Here is an 18,447-nt window from a genome sequence, read left to right on the forward strand (position 1 = left end):
TATAGTTCATATATAGAGATATGGATATATGAATTGCTATATAATTGTATTTTATTGTGGAATAAAAACACCTCTCCTTTTATTTCCAAATCCCCAGAGAAGCCCACTGTTAAGATACACAGAGGGAACTCACTCACAGGCAGTGGAGCTGTTAGGGGGCCAGCTTTCCCTTCTGAGCTTTGGGGACTCAGGCACATGAAGGGGCTGAGTACATATTTAAGGTGACTATGACTTGTAAAGTTTTTGTTTGTTTGTTTGTTTGTTTGTTTGTTTTTTCGAGACAAGGTTTTTCTGTGTAGTCCTGGCTGTCCTGGAACTCACTCTGTAGACCAGGCTGGCCTGGAACTCAGAAATCCACCTGCCTCTGCCTCCCGAGTGCTGGGATTAAAGGCGTGTGCTACCACCGCCCGGCATAAAGTTTTATAATATAATTTTAGTGAGAAAAAAAGTTTCAGAGTTGACAGTCATACAGTATATGACTATATATATATGTGGGTGGCTACCAAAGGATAATTCACTTTCTTGGTTTGGTTTTATGAATGTTTTTATTGTTATTGGTTTTAAATGAACTAAAGATCCCAAGGTATACCGAGTAGGTACCAGTGCTTGCTACAGATCTAATGTGACATTCTTGTTACAGAACTCAGTGCCTGGGAACACTGTGGCCTCACTGTGCTCAGACATTTACCAGAATCCTTCTGTTGACGATCCCCAGAGCTCAGAGCTCAGGTCCTCTGTGCCTGTGGTACCCTCAACCCCATGGTACTCTCTGACCAAATGAGGAACATGTATCTTAAACTACCTTTCTCCTACGTCTTTTCCTTCTTATGGCTTCTCTTCTTTCCTCAGAGGCTTTGTGGTGCCCAGAAGGCGTGAAGCTGTAACGAGACTCACCGTGACCCTTTCACATGTTCGAGAAGGAAGCCAGCATGAAAACGTGGGACCAACGGGTCCTTCTCCCCGTGCACAATGAGGGTAGGGCACTGGACCAGGGGCAGCAAGTGCCGGCAGATGTTACCTGAGAGACAAGACCACAGGGAGTCAGCTGCCTTAGCAGTCACTCTGCAGAGATGTGCTGCTGCTAGGCTTTGGACATCAACGCTTCCAAAGGCACCAAAGGCTTAGTCCCCAGAGAGGTGCCATTAGGAAGTAGTGAAAGCCTCAGACTGTGGCCTTGTGGGACATCCTTAATCACTGGGGAAATACACCTGAAGGGGACTGTGGAACCCTTGCCAGTCCTCTCTTCCCTTCTGCTCTCTGACTTGGGAAGTGACTAGCTGCCTCAGCACAGATGCAAAGCAATATGGCCACTGGTTCATTGACTGGAACCTCTATAACAAGCCAAAGTAAGGCTTTTCTGTTATCTTAGGTGTTTTGCAATCTACTGACACACACGTCCATCTTTGCTTTTCTGTCAGTGGAAGCAACCTGATATTGATATTAGGCTTTGCTCTTCTTTTCCTGTGCTCTGCCTGTGCTGAGGCTCATGAACAGCTTTTCTTGAGTTAAGTTCATTATTCACGTGAAATGATAGAGAGATCAAATAAGCAAACGGAATCCCCACAAGTCTTATATTACAGACAGCCTGTCAGTCACGTGGATAATAGCTGGCATTTGAAGCCTTTTCCCTTGAGTTTGTGCTTCAGTGGCTGAAGCTAAGCCTTCAGGGTGTGGGGACTTCACAGTGATGTTAGCCTGTATGGAGAACACAAGCAGCTCTTCAGTGCCTGTGCCTTTGTGACACTCCTGATGACTACACTTTGGTGGCTCCTTGCCAGCTACAGCTTCAGTCTCAAACAGCAATAATCACAGTTGCCCATGACTGTTATGAGGCTGCACATATGGTCAGCGGTACCGAAGGTTCTGGGTATCCACCCCAGCAGTTCCTTCCTTCACTCCCCTCCCATCTCTGCCTATACTGAAAGGAAGGTCCTATAGCACTGAGCTGGCTGGGATCCAGTACATGTGGTACTACCCAGAGTCGACAGGCCCCTGCCCTTCTCTTTGGCTGGGGATTGCTCTCCTTCAAGGGAGAGTCACCAGTTGACTGGGTCTCTGAAGCACTCCTCTCCAGTCACTGGGCAGCACACACTTGCCAGCTGTCTGAGGTGACGCTGCAGCAGGATCTGTTAATGCTTGCAACACTTATACTTTTTTGGGGTATGGGGAAAGACACACATTTGCTGGACTGGTAGTCACTATGTAGACCAGGCTAGCTTCAACATCACAGATTTACTTTTCTCTGCCTCCAAAGTGCTGTGACTAAAGGCACATGCCACCATGCTAGGCTAGTACATTTTAATGCATTCCATACCGCCAAACATTTGTAAATTAGATGCTTTATTTTATAACAGTAATAGCACTTTCATGATAACCATCTATAGCACTCTACCATAGCTGAATGTATATTATCTCACTTAACCCTCACCCCAAACCTTTATGAGGTAGGTATTAGTATAGTATGTTCTCCAGAAACCAACTCACTGCACAAAGCCATCCTGACAGCAAGCCAAGACCTCAAACCCAGGCCTGGGTGACCCCACAGTTGTGCAATCAGCCATGCCAGACCAACTGTCCATAAAGCTGCACACACAGCCATGGACAAAAGACTCCTGTTAGATCAGTAAATTCAGAAGGGAGATGAACTAGGTCCTGCTGTAAGATGATCTCCATATTGCATTTTCTAGTCAGGATGTGTTTCTGAACTGTCAAGTTAACAAGTCTGACACTGTCATGGAGAGCTGTCTCATGTGGCTTTGTGACATTTTTTTTCTGTTATTTCAAGGTACAAGGAGACACATTTTAAAGATTTGTTACTATGCATGGAGACGGCATTTCAACAGGACACTGTAAGGCACGGATTTGTTCTTTTGAACTTAAACCAGACTTGTAACATTTCCAAAGTCCCTTTCATTGCAGAAGCTTTGTCGTTACAGGTGATTCATGCTGGCCAGGATTACCTAATAGATTAAACTGTCCTTTCAGACCCAAGCACTCGATAACTGAATGTCCCTGGGATTACATCATAGTTACTCTATTCTTGTAGCAATTACAAAGATAAAAAGAAGAAAGGGGTCAATAGAGGGATTTGGAGCAGGTTGCTGCAGTTTGGATCCTAGTATTCCCCAGAGGCTCCAGTGTTAGAGCTTGTTCCTGAGTGTGGAGAAGACGGGAGGTGGTGGAACCTTTAAGAGGCGGGGCTTACTGAAAGGTCATAGGTCATTGGGGGTGTGCCTTTGGAGGAGAAGTAGACTAGAGTTTATCTCTTTTTCATTTTTGCCAAGGAAGTAAACGCTTTGCCTTGGCAGACTCTCCTATTCAGATCCAATGAACCACCCAGCCTTAAAGGCAGTCGGTTTCCTGAGTCATGGACGAAAAACGCCCAGAACTAAGTTACAATACACCTTTCCTCTCTGTGAGCTGATTGATTGTCTCAGACATTTGTCCTGATGACAGAAAGCTGATTAAACACATATGTTTGTGCTTAACAACATAAAAATAAACTTAAGGATGTTAATTCTTGCTTGGAATCTTGTTAATTTTTCAGATAAACAAAAGAAGGTATTTGTCCATAGGTAAGGTTATATCACTTGGTTCTGAAGATGGAAAGAAAGTTGTACAATCTCTTCCCCATCACTGGCTCTGCTGGGACTAAAGATCATGGCAGAGACTACCTCCTGCTTTGTCCCAGAAGTAAAATGAGTAGAGGGTGCACCCATCCAGGGGAAAAATGTCTATATGCTGGCTCTGTTTCTAATGACCTCTTCTTCAATTAGAAAGTACAGACAGAGGTTTCTGGAGATCAGATTTGTGCAGACACATATGCAAAGGACTGAAGGGAAGTGAAGAGACTGTTGTTAAAACCTCAACACAAACCTTTACTCACACAATCCTGTCTGGCATTTACACTAATTACACAAGGACTCGTATTGTGCATGATAACTGGTGTCTCTGTTAACACCATACCAGTGTGAAGATAATGGGTGGGGTTTATTTATCAGGGAAGAATGCTGAGAAGCCAAGGGAAGAACTCAAGCCTGCCCTGCAATTAGGAAAGGAACCACTAGTCCATGCAACATACCCTCTGGCAGATGTTTAAACTGGTTTATGCCATCTACCCACTTCTCACAGGTTTTGGCAAAGTAGTCATATCCATATAAGGCTTCCAAGGGTTTCCTTGCCTTCTCACTCCACTTAGAAACATCTCGGATACCTGAAAAACCAAAGCGTGAATAAGGATGAGTCCAGTCTCACACTAAGGTATCCCCTGGAAGTAAGCCAAGTCTAGGCCACCTCTGGGTCTCATGCCCACATCCTTCCTTCTGGGAAGACTTTCCCCCAGCAAGGGCCTGGCTCACTCACATCCATGAGGTCTCTGCTCAGATGTTAGAGAGCCCCACCCCCGCCCGCATGCCCTCTGTGACTTTCTCCTCCGTCTGTACTACTTAGCACTTCTCACTGTTTGGCAGGGCTTTCTACCTGACTGTCCATCCCTCCTGCGGGATGGGGTCCCAGTGCAAAGGGTTTTGCTTTATGCCTTGCTGCACATCAGATACTCCGCTGGATCTCCCACTAGAATAACATGATAAATCATTAGTGAATGAATGAAATCAGAACCGAGTTGAATGCTTTCTGTTAAAGTAGTAAAATAAATGGAAACATTTCTCTAATTTGTGTCTCTAAAGTAACAGTGACATTATAGTTATCTTTTCGTTCCTAGTTTAGTTCTATGTTCCCCTTTCTTCTTTTTATCTTTGTAATCGCTGTAAGAATAGAGTAGCTAAGATTTTATCCTGGAGGCATTCAGCTACAGAAGGGTATAACAATTTCCTCCAAGATTGAAACATTTCTTCCTGGAGAAATCTCCTTAAGCAGGAAGGCTAACTACTCAAAATAGCATCAGGATGTTCCTGAAACTGACAAGATTTACTAGGCTCCTCCCTGTCAAAGTAAGCAATAAAAGCTGAGATTGCCCTTCAGACTAAAGAAGGCTGAATTGCAAAGGAGATTGTAAGAGGAAAGCTGCAAAGAAGACTCTGAAAGTAACCAGCTGCCTACAAAAAGCAGAAAGCAGCTAAATTGCCTGGAAAAGATTTGGACTTACTGAGGTACCTGGAAAGGACTCTCTCTAGCCTGTTGAATCACCTGTGGGCAGTGTAGTATACTCTAGGTGAGCTGTCACCCATACTGGGGAGGACTTGGTGATGCAGCTGTCTTTAAATCACTTCTATTCCTTGGAACTAACCAAAATAAACTCATGGTTCATCAAGTTGGACTTTTGTGATATCCATACATTGGTTTGTCATAGGATCCTTGTTTCAGGTGAGTAGACATGTGTGTTGTATTTCTCCAGAAAATGTTTTGTCACACAACACAGAGAGGAGACTGTTTCTAGGGCTGTGGATGCTCCAGCTTATCACACAAAATTGCAGAGAATATGCACAAAATTGACACCGGTTCTCCCAAATATTAAACCATCTCAAGGTTTACTCTCTGAATCGAAATACTCAAATACAGGAAATCACTGTGATTCACAGCTAAACTGCCTTCTGAAGAAGGTGCCTGCCTACCTCTGCCTCTGAAAATTGGTCTAGATGTTCAGAGGGAAGCCAGGGTGAATTGACTGCAGAGACTAGGATGGTTGAACTGCTTGGTAAAATGGAATAGATTTCAGAGAGGGGTGTATTTAAGTTGGTTGAAAAATTAAGAGGGGGCAGACTTCAGAATAAGTAATAGAGAGCAGGAAGGAGGGTAGCAAGGTGTGATGAACGCTTGGAGGGAGGGAAGTTCAATGGTAAAATATTTGTATGTGTGCAGCTCTATGCTTAATTCCTAGCACCACTCCTCTAAAATATAATAGTAACTTAGAAATTGCTGTGAATACCTGCACTTTGAGCTGCCTGGCACATGAGACCTTGCGAGGGGTCATCTTGCAGTAGAACAACCTCATCTTTCTTTTTTTTTTTTTTATATATATATTTTTTTATTAGATCTTTCATTTACACTTCAGATGCCATCCCCTTTCCTCATTCCCCCCCTTAGAAAACCCCTATCCCACTCATCTTTCATAAAATATAATTATTTAAAAAAAATCTTATCTGGAGGCTGGAGTGATGGCTTAGTGGTTAAAAGCACTGGCTGCGCTTTCGGAGGATCCAGGTTCTATTCCCAGCACCTACATGGCAGCTCACAACTGCCTGTAATTCCTCTTCTGGGGAATATGATGCCTCTTCTGTCCTCTGTGGGTACCAGGCACGCAGGACATGGAGGCAAAACACTCACAAACATAAAATTAAAAAAATTTCTTATGTATGTTTGAGGACACGTGTGTGTGGAGACGAGAGGCCAGCATTGAGTACCATTCCTCCTCATGCACTGTCTACCTTGTTTTATGAGACAGGGCTCCAGGGTGAGGCTAGGCTGGCTGGTTATGGAGGCCTGTCTGCTTTTCCAGCACTGAGCATGGCACTGCACTCAGCCTTTCACATAGGCACTGGGACTAGAACTCGGGTCTTCATGCTTGCATGACTAGTACTTTACTAACTGAGCTTTCTCCCCAGATCCATGACTTGCAATTATAATGACTTAACAAAGTAATAGTAACTAGTAAACATGCATGAGTGAGTCCACAAGAGAGACCACAAACTCTGAGAACAAGGCCAGTGAGGGAGGGTGATTCAGCGTGGGGCTGCTCTGGGCATCAGACAGCCATCGGCAAGGAGGAACCTAGGCCAATCTCAGTCCATGCTCATTGTTTTCAGGCAAGAGTGACCAGCTGTCACTTGTCATGTGGTCTGTGCAGCCAGCAGTCATCAGTTTCATGGAGCCTCATCCATTGGACATGGTAGGAGTATCTCCACCAACATGAGGTAAACCGTTGTCCATAGGGAAAGGGGTGTACAAACTACTTGGCAGATTTTCCCAACAGTATCTGAATACAATCCAATGGTGGAAGCCAGCGTAGTTCACTTATGCCAAAAAAGCCGAATAACTAAATATTATATTTAAAAAACCTTTATGAACTGGAAAGATGGCTCATCACTTAAGAGCACTGGCTGCTCTTTCAGAGGACCCAGGTTCAATTCCTAGTACCTACATGGCAGCTCACCAATGTCTGTAACTCCAGCTCCAGGAGTTCTGACACATTCATACAGATACTCATTCAGGCAAAATGCCAATACATGTAAAATAAAAATAAATAATAAAGACTTTAAAAATCAATAAGGAAAAACAAATTCCTTGTGATGTGAAGGCTGAGAAATGAGACTCTTCTAAGAACCCAATGGGTTAGTGCTTAACACAGTGCCCCCTGCTAAAAGCACAGGTACTCCAGCTGGGAACCACACGAGGTCCTTTTAGTGGATTAATCTATGTAGATTTTTGAAATGAAAGGTGTCTATGGGAATAGCAGATCTGCAGCAAACCTTCAGGATCCTAGAGGAAATAGCAAAAGCTCTTAGGGCAGGGAAATCCAGTTGCTGCTGGGGGAGCCAGAGGTCTTACAGTGGTTGATGCACAGGCTTGGAAGTCAGACTGATTAAATAGGAGTCCCAGCTCCTAGACTTACTGTGTGTGAAACTGGGCAAGTTACTTGATCTCTCTGTTCTAATTTCCTAATCAGAAAATATAATTATATTAACCTTCTAGAATAAACGGTAAGAAATGACATGGAATTTGCTGACAGTGGTGCCTGGAATGTAGCACATACTCAAAAAGATTTGTTTGCATTTATATATTTACTTCTGATAATTTATTTAAAGAGGAAGCCATTTCTGTCCCAAAGCATAATCACTACCCAAAATTAGTAATTATGCTTTATAGGCAAGTGCCCAGAATAACCAATTGAATCAAACTGTTTATTGATTCAAAACAGAATTTGGATCCCAAAAGAAACTGATATACCCCCCACCTTCCTTTTAGTGCATATAACCCATGCCAAACACTAGAACCATAATGAAAACTTATTAATTTAGTTCAGTAAGCACCCAGAAAGTCTGCTAAGTGCCTGTTTCCACCACTATAAACTTGGATAATGTGGTGGTTTGAATGAGAATAGCCCCTAGAAGCTCATACGTTGAATACTTGGTCCCCAGAAAGTGGTACTGTTTAGGAACAATTAGCAGTCGTGGTCTTGTTGGAGGCGGTGTGTACTGGGGGGCGGGGTGGGCTTTGAGGCTTCAAAAACCTATACCATTCCCAGTGAGCTCTGTCTGCCTCTTGCTTCTGAACCAGATGTAAGCGCTCAGCTACTTCTCCAGCACCATGTCTGCTTGCCTGCTGCCATGCTCCACATCATGGTGGTTATGAACTCTAACCCTCTAAAACCAGGAGCCCCAAATTAAATACTTTCTTTTATCAGTTGCCTCAGTCATGGTGTCAGAAAAAGTAACTAAGTAACTAAGATGAAAGATACAGCTTTCATCTTAAAAGTCTTACAGACCAGGGCTTGTAGACAGCATCCAAGGCACAACAGCCGCCTATCCTTTAAAAAAAAAAAAAAAAAAAAAAAAAAAAGCTACCAGGACTCCTGGTTTCTTGAAACCACACAGCACTGAACTCTACAAATGCTGTGCTCTCCCATGATGACATTTATTGCTAAATAGGCTCAGTAAAAGAGATTGGAGAGAACTAATGTAAACCAGAACAATTACAATACACTGTAGTGGTGCTGCCAGCATCGGTCCTCATTGTGTGAAGTATTTAAAGTAAAACAAGCACACATGGCATGCAGGAATGACAGTGAGCTGACAGTGGATCTGCTGCCCAAAGGGTTTTCTGAAGATGGGCAGGCAGGTAGCATGTAGAATATAACGGACACACTGGACAAAGGGGTGGTTTGTGCACTGGGTAGCATGGAGCAGCATCAGATGTGGCGGAATACACCAGCATTTTTCTCACAGTGGCACACAGTTTACAACTTAAGGATTGATTACTCTGGAATTTTCCATTAGTAATTTCAGAGCATAGCCGAGTGAAGCTACAGAGAGGAAAGCCAAGGTGATGGGGGGCTGTGTTCCAGTCTGAACCCAGTATGTACTGTGCTCCCGGGTGAATCATTTACCAGAGTAAGACATTAAGCAAGAGGAACATGTCGAGAGGAAACACTCTTCAGGTTGTAGACATAGTGAGGTATCTAGGTGGCAACCAGATAAGAATCACATGAATAGTCCAATTTGTGGGGCTCAGGAGAAGACAGCAAAGAGCAGAGCACAGCAACAGAGCATGGTATGGTGGAGGGTGCCTGCAATCTAAGCTACTCTGGAGGCTGAGGCAGGAGGACAGCTCAGGCCCAAGGGTTTGAGGTCAGCATGGGCAACACACTGAGATGCTGTCTTTAAAAGTCGGGAAGATGAAGCCGTGGGATAGTTCAGTCAGCATAGTGCTTATCACCCAAGCACGAGGATCTGAGTTTTACTTCTAGAATCCATGTGAAAAGGTCTGAATGTAGTGGTGCACACTTGTTATCTAGGTGCTGAGAAAGCAGAGACCAGCGGATCCCTGGGGCTCTCACAGGCTAACCAGCCTCAGCTAAGCTGTGAACCCCAGGTTTAGTGAGAGATTCCATCTCAGAAAACAAACAATACCTGAAGTGGACCTCTAGCCTCCACGTACACAGCTACATGCACCCCACCCTGACACATACGTGTGCATGTGTGTTGTGTGTGAGTGTCCCTACACAGACATGCGCGCGTGCGCACACACACACACAGACACAGACACAGACACACACACACACACACACACACACACACACACACACACACACACAGTGAAAGAGGAGAGGATCAGAACAGAAAGCACGGCCAACTCTCGAGGGCCTCAGAGATACTGCCCCACATATCAAAGTCAGAGAGCAAACAGAGGGGGATGCCAGGGCCGTGACAGCACAGTGGCCAGAAAGCCAACCCAGAGGCAGCTCGTGAATGCACAGTAGGAGGATGATTTCAATGGCCACAGGGAGGGTTGGGGGAGAACACAGAGCAGCCAAGAATCCAGAGGGTTTGGTTACATGGCAGGCACTGTCTCCATTGTACTGGTGGGTCAGAGGCCTCCTTCCAAGATGAGGAAGTGGCAAGGGTGGTGAGGGAGAAAACCGGAGTATCCTGGACAGTGAGGAGTCCTGTGGGATTGAGAGAGCTTTTGTTTCAGGAAGCAGGGAAAGTCAGGCCATTGTGGAAACTCATATGGGAAACTCATTCTTCAGTGACTGTGACAAAGGAGTAAAGGGTGAGAGTGCCCAGGACAAAGTGCCGTCGTGTGGGCATGTTCAAAGCATTACAGGGTCCACCAGGCCTAAGTCTGTGGGACCTCTCAGAGGCAGTACCCTACGGAGAAGGATGTGTGCTGGGAGAGGGGAAGGTGCATTGTGGAAGGGCAGCTCATCAATGCAGGAAGCCCACAAAAGATAGAGACAGAAGAGTTAGAGCTGGATCCAGACTTGCGGGTGGGGATGGCTGGTGAAGCTGAGTGGATCTCTTTGAAGTTACTAGAGGATTTTTAAGTGGGAGATGGAATCGCTTGATTTTTGTCCTACAAAGAATTGTTTTGCTATGGAGGACGGGATATCCCAAGAGGCCAAGGTTCTGAACTAGGAGAATGAGGGATACAGGGGAGGAGGATGTAACTCAGGAGCCATTGTGTGGCATCAACAGAACAAAGTCACCGTGAGATGCAGAGGGCAGAGGGCATAGGAAGACTGAGCCCTCAAGAGATGGTTAAGTGCATTCAGAGGGCATGGACTGTTAGCTGAATGACAGGAAAGGTGAGTAGAGATGAGAACGGCATTCAACTTTAGAACAAGATAGTCCATGTCCAAGGGTGTAAAATAAACCTTAACAAATTAAAAGAATTGAAACCGTGCAAATATGTTTCCCCAGTCTAGAAGAATAAAATGCTAATAGCAGAAAGATATCTAGAAAACACTAGATATTAAGAAATTAAATGTTGGCTGGGTGGTGGTGGCACATGCCTTTAATCCCAGCAATTGGGAGGCAGAGGCAGGCAGATTTCTGAGTTCGAGGCCAGCCTGGTCTACAGAGTAAGTTCCAGGACAGCCAAGGCTATACAGAGAAACCCTGTCTCGAAAACCCAAAAACAAACAAACAAACAAACAAACAAACAAAAAGAAATTAAATGTTACATTTCTAAGTCTGTACAAATGAAGGCAAAGTTTGAAGCGATATTAAAGAAGATATTTTTGAAATATCCTTTGATGAGTGAAAATGTAACATAGTAAAATCTCTAGGTGCTGTGATGGCTAGCTACTCAGGTACACTTGGTCAACTTGACCGTACCTGGAACTAACTAAAACCCAGGATATTCCTGGATATTCCTGTGAGGGATTTTCATAATCAGATCATTTAAAACAGGAAGACCCACTCTACATGTGGGTGGCACCTTCTGATGGCAGCCAAGATAATAGGACAAGGAAGAAGGAAATTTCTTTTTGCCTGCTTGCCTTCATTCTTGCTGGCAAGTCCATCTATTCTGCTGCTGGCTGTGCTGGCTAGTTTTATGTCAACTTCACACAAGCTAGAGTCATTTGGGAAGAGGGAACCTCAACTGAGGAAATGCTGTCACCAGACTGCCTGTGGACAAGCGTGTGGTGCATTTTATTGATTGATGATTGATATGGGAGAGCCTGGCTCGCTGTGGGTGGAACCCACTGGGCTGGTGGTCTTGAGTGCTGTAAGTGCAGACTCAGCACACAAAGAGGAAGACAGTGAGCAGCATCTCTCCAAGGTTTCTGCTTCCATCCCTGTCCCCAAGTTTCTACCTCGAGTTCTTGCTCTGACTTCCCTCAGTGCTGGAGTGTGACCTGAGAGTTGTAAGGTGAAATAGACCTTTTGCTCCTGAAGTTGCTTTTGGTCATGGTTTTATCATAGCAATAAGAATCCTAACTAGGATACTGCAGCATTCCTTCATCAATATTCAAACCACCTTCTTCAGGATTCCAATGTAGACTGAAGGCCAGTGGCTGTTCAAGAATTCTCCGGGCCACCAGAAATGGGACTGTTAAGACATCCAGCCTTGCCAATGGAAACACTGCTGGACTCCCAGTTGCTCCAGTGTGAGACAGCCCTTATTGGGCTACCCAGACTGCCTCCTAATCTAAATCTAATCAAGCTAATCAATCTAATCAATCCCCTTTATATGTCCAGGTGCTTGGCTCTAGCAGCTCTAGAGGAAATTTTACAGCATTTAAAGGATATATTAGAAAAGACTAAATAAACATCTCAAATCAATAATCTAAGATTTTTTTACTTTGAGATTGGATGGGAATAAAGCAAATCAGAACCCAAAGCAAACAGGAGGAAGACAGAAATAAGGGAAGACAGAAAACAAAACCAAGTCAACATTAGAAACAACTGCTTTGAAAAGCCCAGTGACTGGCCAGGCAAAGAAGAGGTGACACAGATGACCAATGTAGACATGGGAGGTATTTTTACAGACCGTACACCTGAACGCATGACTATCAGGGTAGTGGGGGAATGCTCCTGGTGAATTGTAAGTACCCACTGGCTTTGACAATATTATACGAGCAATGGTGAGAACTATGCCACAGACCAGAACAATCCCAACGTCACCGAAGGAGAGAGAAAACAGACGCCTATTTTATAAAGTTGTGGGCTGGGATACAGTGTGGTAAAGAGGAACTACAGGGAAAGGGGACAGTATTTTGGAGGAGGAGTAATGTTTACCCACTGAGGCAGAGGACAAGGGCCCAGTAAGAGATGTGGAGGGTTTGGAAGAAGCAAAGGCATCAGGTGCCGGAGGCAGCAGGGGCTCCTGAATGGCGACGGAGGAACAGGCTACTCTGAGCCAGGATGGTGAGGACAGGTGGAGGTCAGACTAGGATTGCTTTCTAATCATCTCTTACTTAAGAGTTTCAGATTGCTTTAAGAACAGGAAGAGCATAGAGAACTAAGATTCTGGAACAGGATGCAGCCTCCAAGTAGCTCACAATGAGAATAGCAGAATACCTGGAAGAGACTTTGCATGTGCAGGGCTCTGCAAACTTTTCTGTCAAGGCTAGGGAGTAAATATTTCGAGCTCTGAAGGCCAAGACACCCATCAAAGGCATAATATAGGCATAGCTGAGGAGAGAAAGTTCTGGACCCACTGGGAGCAAATCTCTTCGGCTAGGCCATCTGTAGTTTAGTAGAGACAGAGAAAGCTTCCAGTGAGAAAGGGAGAGTCATGATAGGCCAGAATGACAGGCAGAAGTGGTCAGAAGCCCAGGTAGCCTCTCTTTTGCCCCAGTGACCCCCAAGCCCCGGGGAACCCCTCTCCCTTCTGAGAGCATGATTCTCCCAATTCAGAAGGCTTGCTAGAGACTAAACAATGCCAAGGCTGGTGCCTAGTAACTGCCAACACTCCCATGAGCTCTGGCTATGGTATAAGCCAGGCAGTAATGCTGGGAGAAGAGAAATGGGGAGGAACTGGCCCTACTCTTGTGACCCTGAAGACCTCAAGAAGAAGCTTAAAGGAGGCCTTAGCCAAGAAAACTATATACATTGTTGTAAGCAAAACACAGGTTCATTTTTCAGCCTAGTGCTTCCTTTAATAATCATCATATTAATATATTCATGTATTAATGCATTCATGTATTCATTCATTCATTCACGGTTTTTGAGACCAGGCCATGCTATATTGCCGATGCTGGCTTCAAACTCAGAGTTTTTCAGCCTTGACCTCCTGCATGCGCTACCGCAAATGGCTTTTTCACATTACTTAAAATGAGGTTCTGAGTAACACGCACGACACCCATGCCTTCTATCAAGCTCGCTTCCTGCGGTAGTGAGTGTAAACACTGCTGTTCTAGAGCTCTGGCCTGAGTCATCCAAGTTTCACTTCTGGAAATAGAAAACTATCCATTTCTAGGTTGGTTTAATTAGGTGACTTTTCTGAAAACTCCCTCTTCTTTTGACCTTAGAGCTGAGAACTGCAAGTGGATGAGACGTGATCTGTCAGTCAGCATCAAAACAAGAGAAGAGGAGGGAGTGAGGAGGGCCATGGTGACTATGCCTACGGCTGGCAGCACTTACCCTGGTAAATCCTGCTGTCTTCCTCAGTGACATAGGCGTTCGCTCCCCAGATCACCATCTTGCGGATGTAAGATGGGTACTTTGCAGCAGCGATGAGCGCAGTTATGCCGCCATCACTCCAACCCAGGAGGGAGACCTGCTTGAACTGCAGCGCCTGTGGGCAACACAGCAGAATGCACGACACAGTTGGCACAGTTACCACTGCACACTGCTGAAAGAACCTGGGTGGTGGGGGTCGGAGTTCTATAAGTCTGCCACGTGGAGACCTGGTATCAGTTAGCTCTGCTACATTGTAATTGTCATAGAACCTTGAATACCTGGTATTATTTTCACTTATGTGGGAATCATATCTTCCACTTGGATAAAACGTCCAAGTACTGAATCAGCAGCACTCTGCTGTTAATTGGGTATTGCAAGCACTGTGTGTGCATGCACCTGGGCAGGGCTCGGAGGGCAATTATGGAGATCAGAGAGGATCTTAAGATAAAATACATCAGGGTATCTGGAGCCACAGTGGCCGTTGTGGGAAGAGTTCGCTACAGACAAGAGGGAGCATGGTGTCATAGCAAAGCTGTATCTGTCCTTGGGTGAATCAACCAGGACTCCAAAAATGTGCTCAGCAGAGGAAGCTCACAAAGCATAAAGAAGAGGCTTCTAGAAGTGAAACAGAGTGTCTGAAGAGATTAAAGTTAAGGAGCTAACAAATGGTAGTCTGGACACTTGCTGGTGGCATCCCACATGCACACACATTCTCTAGATAATCATTTGACATTAATATGCAGAATGAGGATCTGTATTTTCTGTAGCCTAGCACACTGCCTCCTGGATTCATTTACCAGGAGACAATTAAACAACGTTGCTCATAATCACAAAAGTGACAAATGTCCATGAGCAACATATAACAAAACATAGCTCAAAATTAAGTTAACCATTTACCAGTAGATGATACGTGGAATAATCCAGTGGAAATACTCAGTGGAACAAAGCAGCTCTCTTGATCCTGCTGGGGTTATACAACCTACCATAGCCATACCTCACCAGGCACGCCTTGTAACCTATGATACCAAGAGCTACACACGTAAGTGCAGTATAGAGCGTATACCCTGGACAGAGGATATCTTAAAAGCTGGGAGCGGGGATGGGAGGGGGGATGGAGGCAGGATGGCTGAGCAGTGTCACACTTCACTGGACCACTCAGAGCATCATGGGATTTAAAACTCTTGACAGAGTGCTACAGATAACGTTAATGAGCTTGTATTTTAGAAAGACAGAAGGACATATTTGGAAAGATTTTCTCGTAAAGAAGTGATAAATGTTGGGGACAGGGGTGGGGAAGACAATGGTGTCGGCAAAGTGCTTGTGGTACACGCATGCATGAAGATCTGAGCTCTCTCTCAGGACATATGTAAGATGCTAGACACAGTGGTGCATTCATGCAATCCCAGCTTTGAGGAGGAGACAGGAGCATCTCTGGGGCTTGCTGACCATCCAGCCTAGCCTGTTTGGGGATGTTCAGGCCAATGAGTGACCTCGTTTCAAAAAACAAAGCCAAAAACAACGGAGCAACAGTGGTTGATGAGACAGACATGTTTAACCTGGTTTGAACATTATACAGTATAGATATATACTGGAACCTTTCTTAACTCTGTGGCAGGATAAAAGCTGGATTTTTCCATCTTTATTTTAATGTTTTAGTGTATAAGCTACAAGTAAACTTAATTTAAATGATAAAACACTATAAATCATAAATGAGTTATTTCTGGAATTTTACAGACCTCAGTTGGCCTTAGATAAATGGAACCACAGAGAGTGGGAGCACGGAGAGGGGCCAGTGGCAGTGAGCATGCTCATCTGGCAGGGAACAGCAAACTGGAAGGACGTAAAGTATGGTGTGATACCATCAGCACTACACGCCTGTAAGCCCAGCACATAGGATGCAAAGGCTACCCTGTTACACAGTGAGTTTGGGGCGAACCAGGGCTACACAGCAAAGATCCTGCCTCAGAAAACCCAAATAACCAACTAAAATACTTTGTTTGCTAGAAAGCTCTTACTCCTGACCTGGGCCTAAACGATAATTAAAGGTAAGATAAAAGCTGGGTTTCTCCTTCTTCACTTTGGGTTGGATTCCTGTTCAACGCTGCATGTAGGCATGTTAAGCATTCGGCAAACGTCTGTCTAACGGCTGGTGGTACCTAAGCAACCATAACCCCTGTACTGCCTAGTTTTATGTCACCTTGGCATGAGCCAAGAGCACGAGTCAACAGAGAGGAGTCATCTTCAGTGGAGAAAATGCCTGCATAGTATCGGACTGTTGGTAACTTGTAAGGCAGTTTCTACCGATGGATTGGTGAGGGAGGGCCTAGCCCATTGTGGGTGGTGCTATTCCTAGGCTGGAGGTTTTAAAGAAGACAGGCTGAACATGTCATGAGGAGCAAGCCAGTAAGCAGCACCCCTCCATGGCCTCTGCATCTGCTTCTAGACTTCTGCACTGCTTGAGTTCCTGTCCTGACTTCCTTTGATGATGAACTGTGACGTAGAAGTGTAAGCCAAACAAACTCCTTCCTGTGTTGCTTTGGTCATGGTGTTTCACCACAACAATGGTAACCCTACTAGGTCAACCCCATTAAGGCTGAAGCCACAAGCATACGAGCAGCGGTGGCATCTTACTGTTGCCTTTCTTAATGTCCTGTTCTAGACGTGTGCACACTGTTCTAAGCCTGAAGTCAGCTTGGATTTCAGGGACGGCAGAGCCTTACAGACAAATCACCCTGGGAGATGACTTCTGAGCACAAGCAGTTATGACTTCCTCAGGCCACTTTGCAGAATCAGAACTGAGATAACACCAGACACACCTTGACCAGGACTGCTTAACTCTTCAGACTTCTTGCCACGGCTCTAATTCTTGTTCTCCCTAAACCTAAACCTCATGTTGGTACCCTGAAGATGGGCCAAAGGGCTTACTTTCCACCTTCTCCAAATGGCAATTTTAGTTTCAAAATGCTTTCCTGTCTCTTCACCAGCCCTTCTTGTTGCTTTTTTTGGGTGGAAGCCATGGAGTTGAACCTCTGGCTTTAGGACTCCAGTTTCATCTGTATAAAGCTGTGTATTTGCTTTGTGTAGTGTGGTGTTGCAGGCCTACAATCCTAGTATGTCAGAGGCTGAAGCAGAAGGGCTGAGATCTCAAGGCCTTGTTATGACTATACAATGAAAACCTGTCTCAAACCAAAGTAACACAAAACAAAACTGAAACTGCACTGACTTATGCCAGGAGACCGGTGGGAAAGGCAGAGCCTCGGTGTCTTGGCAGTAGCATTGTTAGGTACCTTGGCTCTGTTTTTACTTGGTCCTTTAGTTATTTCTTATATAAGACTCACATAGTATTGTCTTTTTAAAAAGAAAGAACACCAGGAATTAGAACAAATAAAGATGGGCCCAGTCATCTTCCCCCACTCCAGCACTTCTCTGGGTCTCACCTTCATCAAGTCAACAGCATCCTTTGCATCCCTTTCAAAAAAGTCCCGTGGGAAATCTCGATCTGGGGGTCTGGACTGTCCGTATCCTCGAGGGTCCCAGGCCACCAATGTGAAGCGCTTCTTATTTAGGCTCTGAAGCTGAGGTGCAAAATCGGTCTTTCCGCTTCCTGAAAACACCCACTGGGTTACATTCCACTGAATGTTCTCAGCGTAGCCAACACCAGAGCAAAACAGAAGCAGTGACAATCTTAAAAGAAAGTTCTTGGTGCTTTTCAAAATTAACCAGAAAAACTCCTGGTGGGGGGCGGGGAGTTCTCTTGCAATGGCTCCGCCCAGAGGTGCATTTCCACTCCTGATGGAGTTAGGACCTGATTCCGGTCTCCCCCTAGTGGTAATTTTGAGGAAGACATAGCTAAGCCCAGAACGAGGCTCTGGATCAGTATTTTTATTTTATTTTATTTATTTATTTATTTATTTATTTATTTATTTATTTGTAGCGCTTTTGATAGCCTTACGGTTTAGTCTTCCTATGCCTCCTTTGGAAGAATGAACAAAACCTTATTGAAATAAACTTTCAAATTTGATAGTTTCTGGGTATTATTGCTCTAAGGAAGATGACTTAGAAATGATGGAGATTCCAGTGGAATCCAGGTAGAAATCTCATATTCCAGGTGTTTTTAATTAAGTTAATATGAATGACTTTTAAAAGTAGAAGTAAATTAAAACCCTAAAATGTGTGTGTTTAAGAAATCAAATTGCATTTTATCAAACGAGCATGAAGGGGCCTATGCCAAGAGCCTGTGATGACCCTGTCAATCCCCACCAGTTCAGCCACCAGAGATGTGGCATGCTCACATCCATTGTGTGTGTGTGTGTGTGTGTGTGTGTGTGTGTGTGTGTGTAAGGTCATGTACTAAGAGCTC

The 18,447-nt window shown here is 44.7% G+C and overlaps 1 protein-coding gene across 1 annotated transcript in view; it reads right to left on the reverse strand.

Moving 5' to 3' along the window:
• Bphl (biphenyl hydrolase like) overlaps positions 1-18,447 on the reverse strand; it is a 35,624-nt gene that overhangs the window by 8,538 nt on the left and 8,639 nt on the right. The window contains exons 3-6 of the mRNA XM_034510170.2: positions 17,525-17,691; positions 14,049-14,202; positions 4,082-4,213; positions 895-1,018 (exon numbers count right to left, since the gene is read on the reverse strand). Of these exons, the coding sequence (XP_034366061.1) occupies positions 895-1,018; positions 4,082-4,213; positions 14,049-14,202; positions 17,525-17,691 (577 nt within the window). The remainder of the gene's footprint in view (positions 1-894; positions 1,019-4,081; positions 4,214-14,048; positions 14,203-17,524; positions 17,692-18,447) is intronic.

The sequence above is a fragment of the Arvicanthis niloticus genome, chromosome 8 (assembly GCF_011762505.2).
Source record: "Arvicanthis niloticus isolate mArvNil1 chromosome 8, mArvNil1.pat.X, whole genome shotgun sequence".
Taxonomy (NCBI): domain Eukaryota; kingdom Metazoa; phylum Chordata; class Mammalia; order Rodentia; family Muridae; genus Arvicanthis; species Arvicanthis niloticus.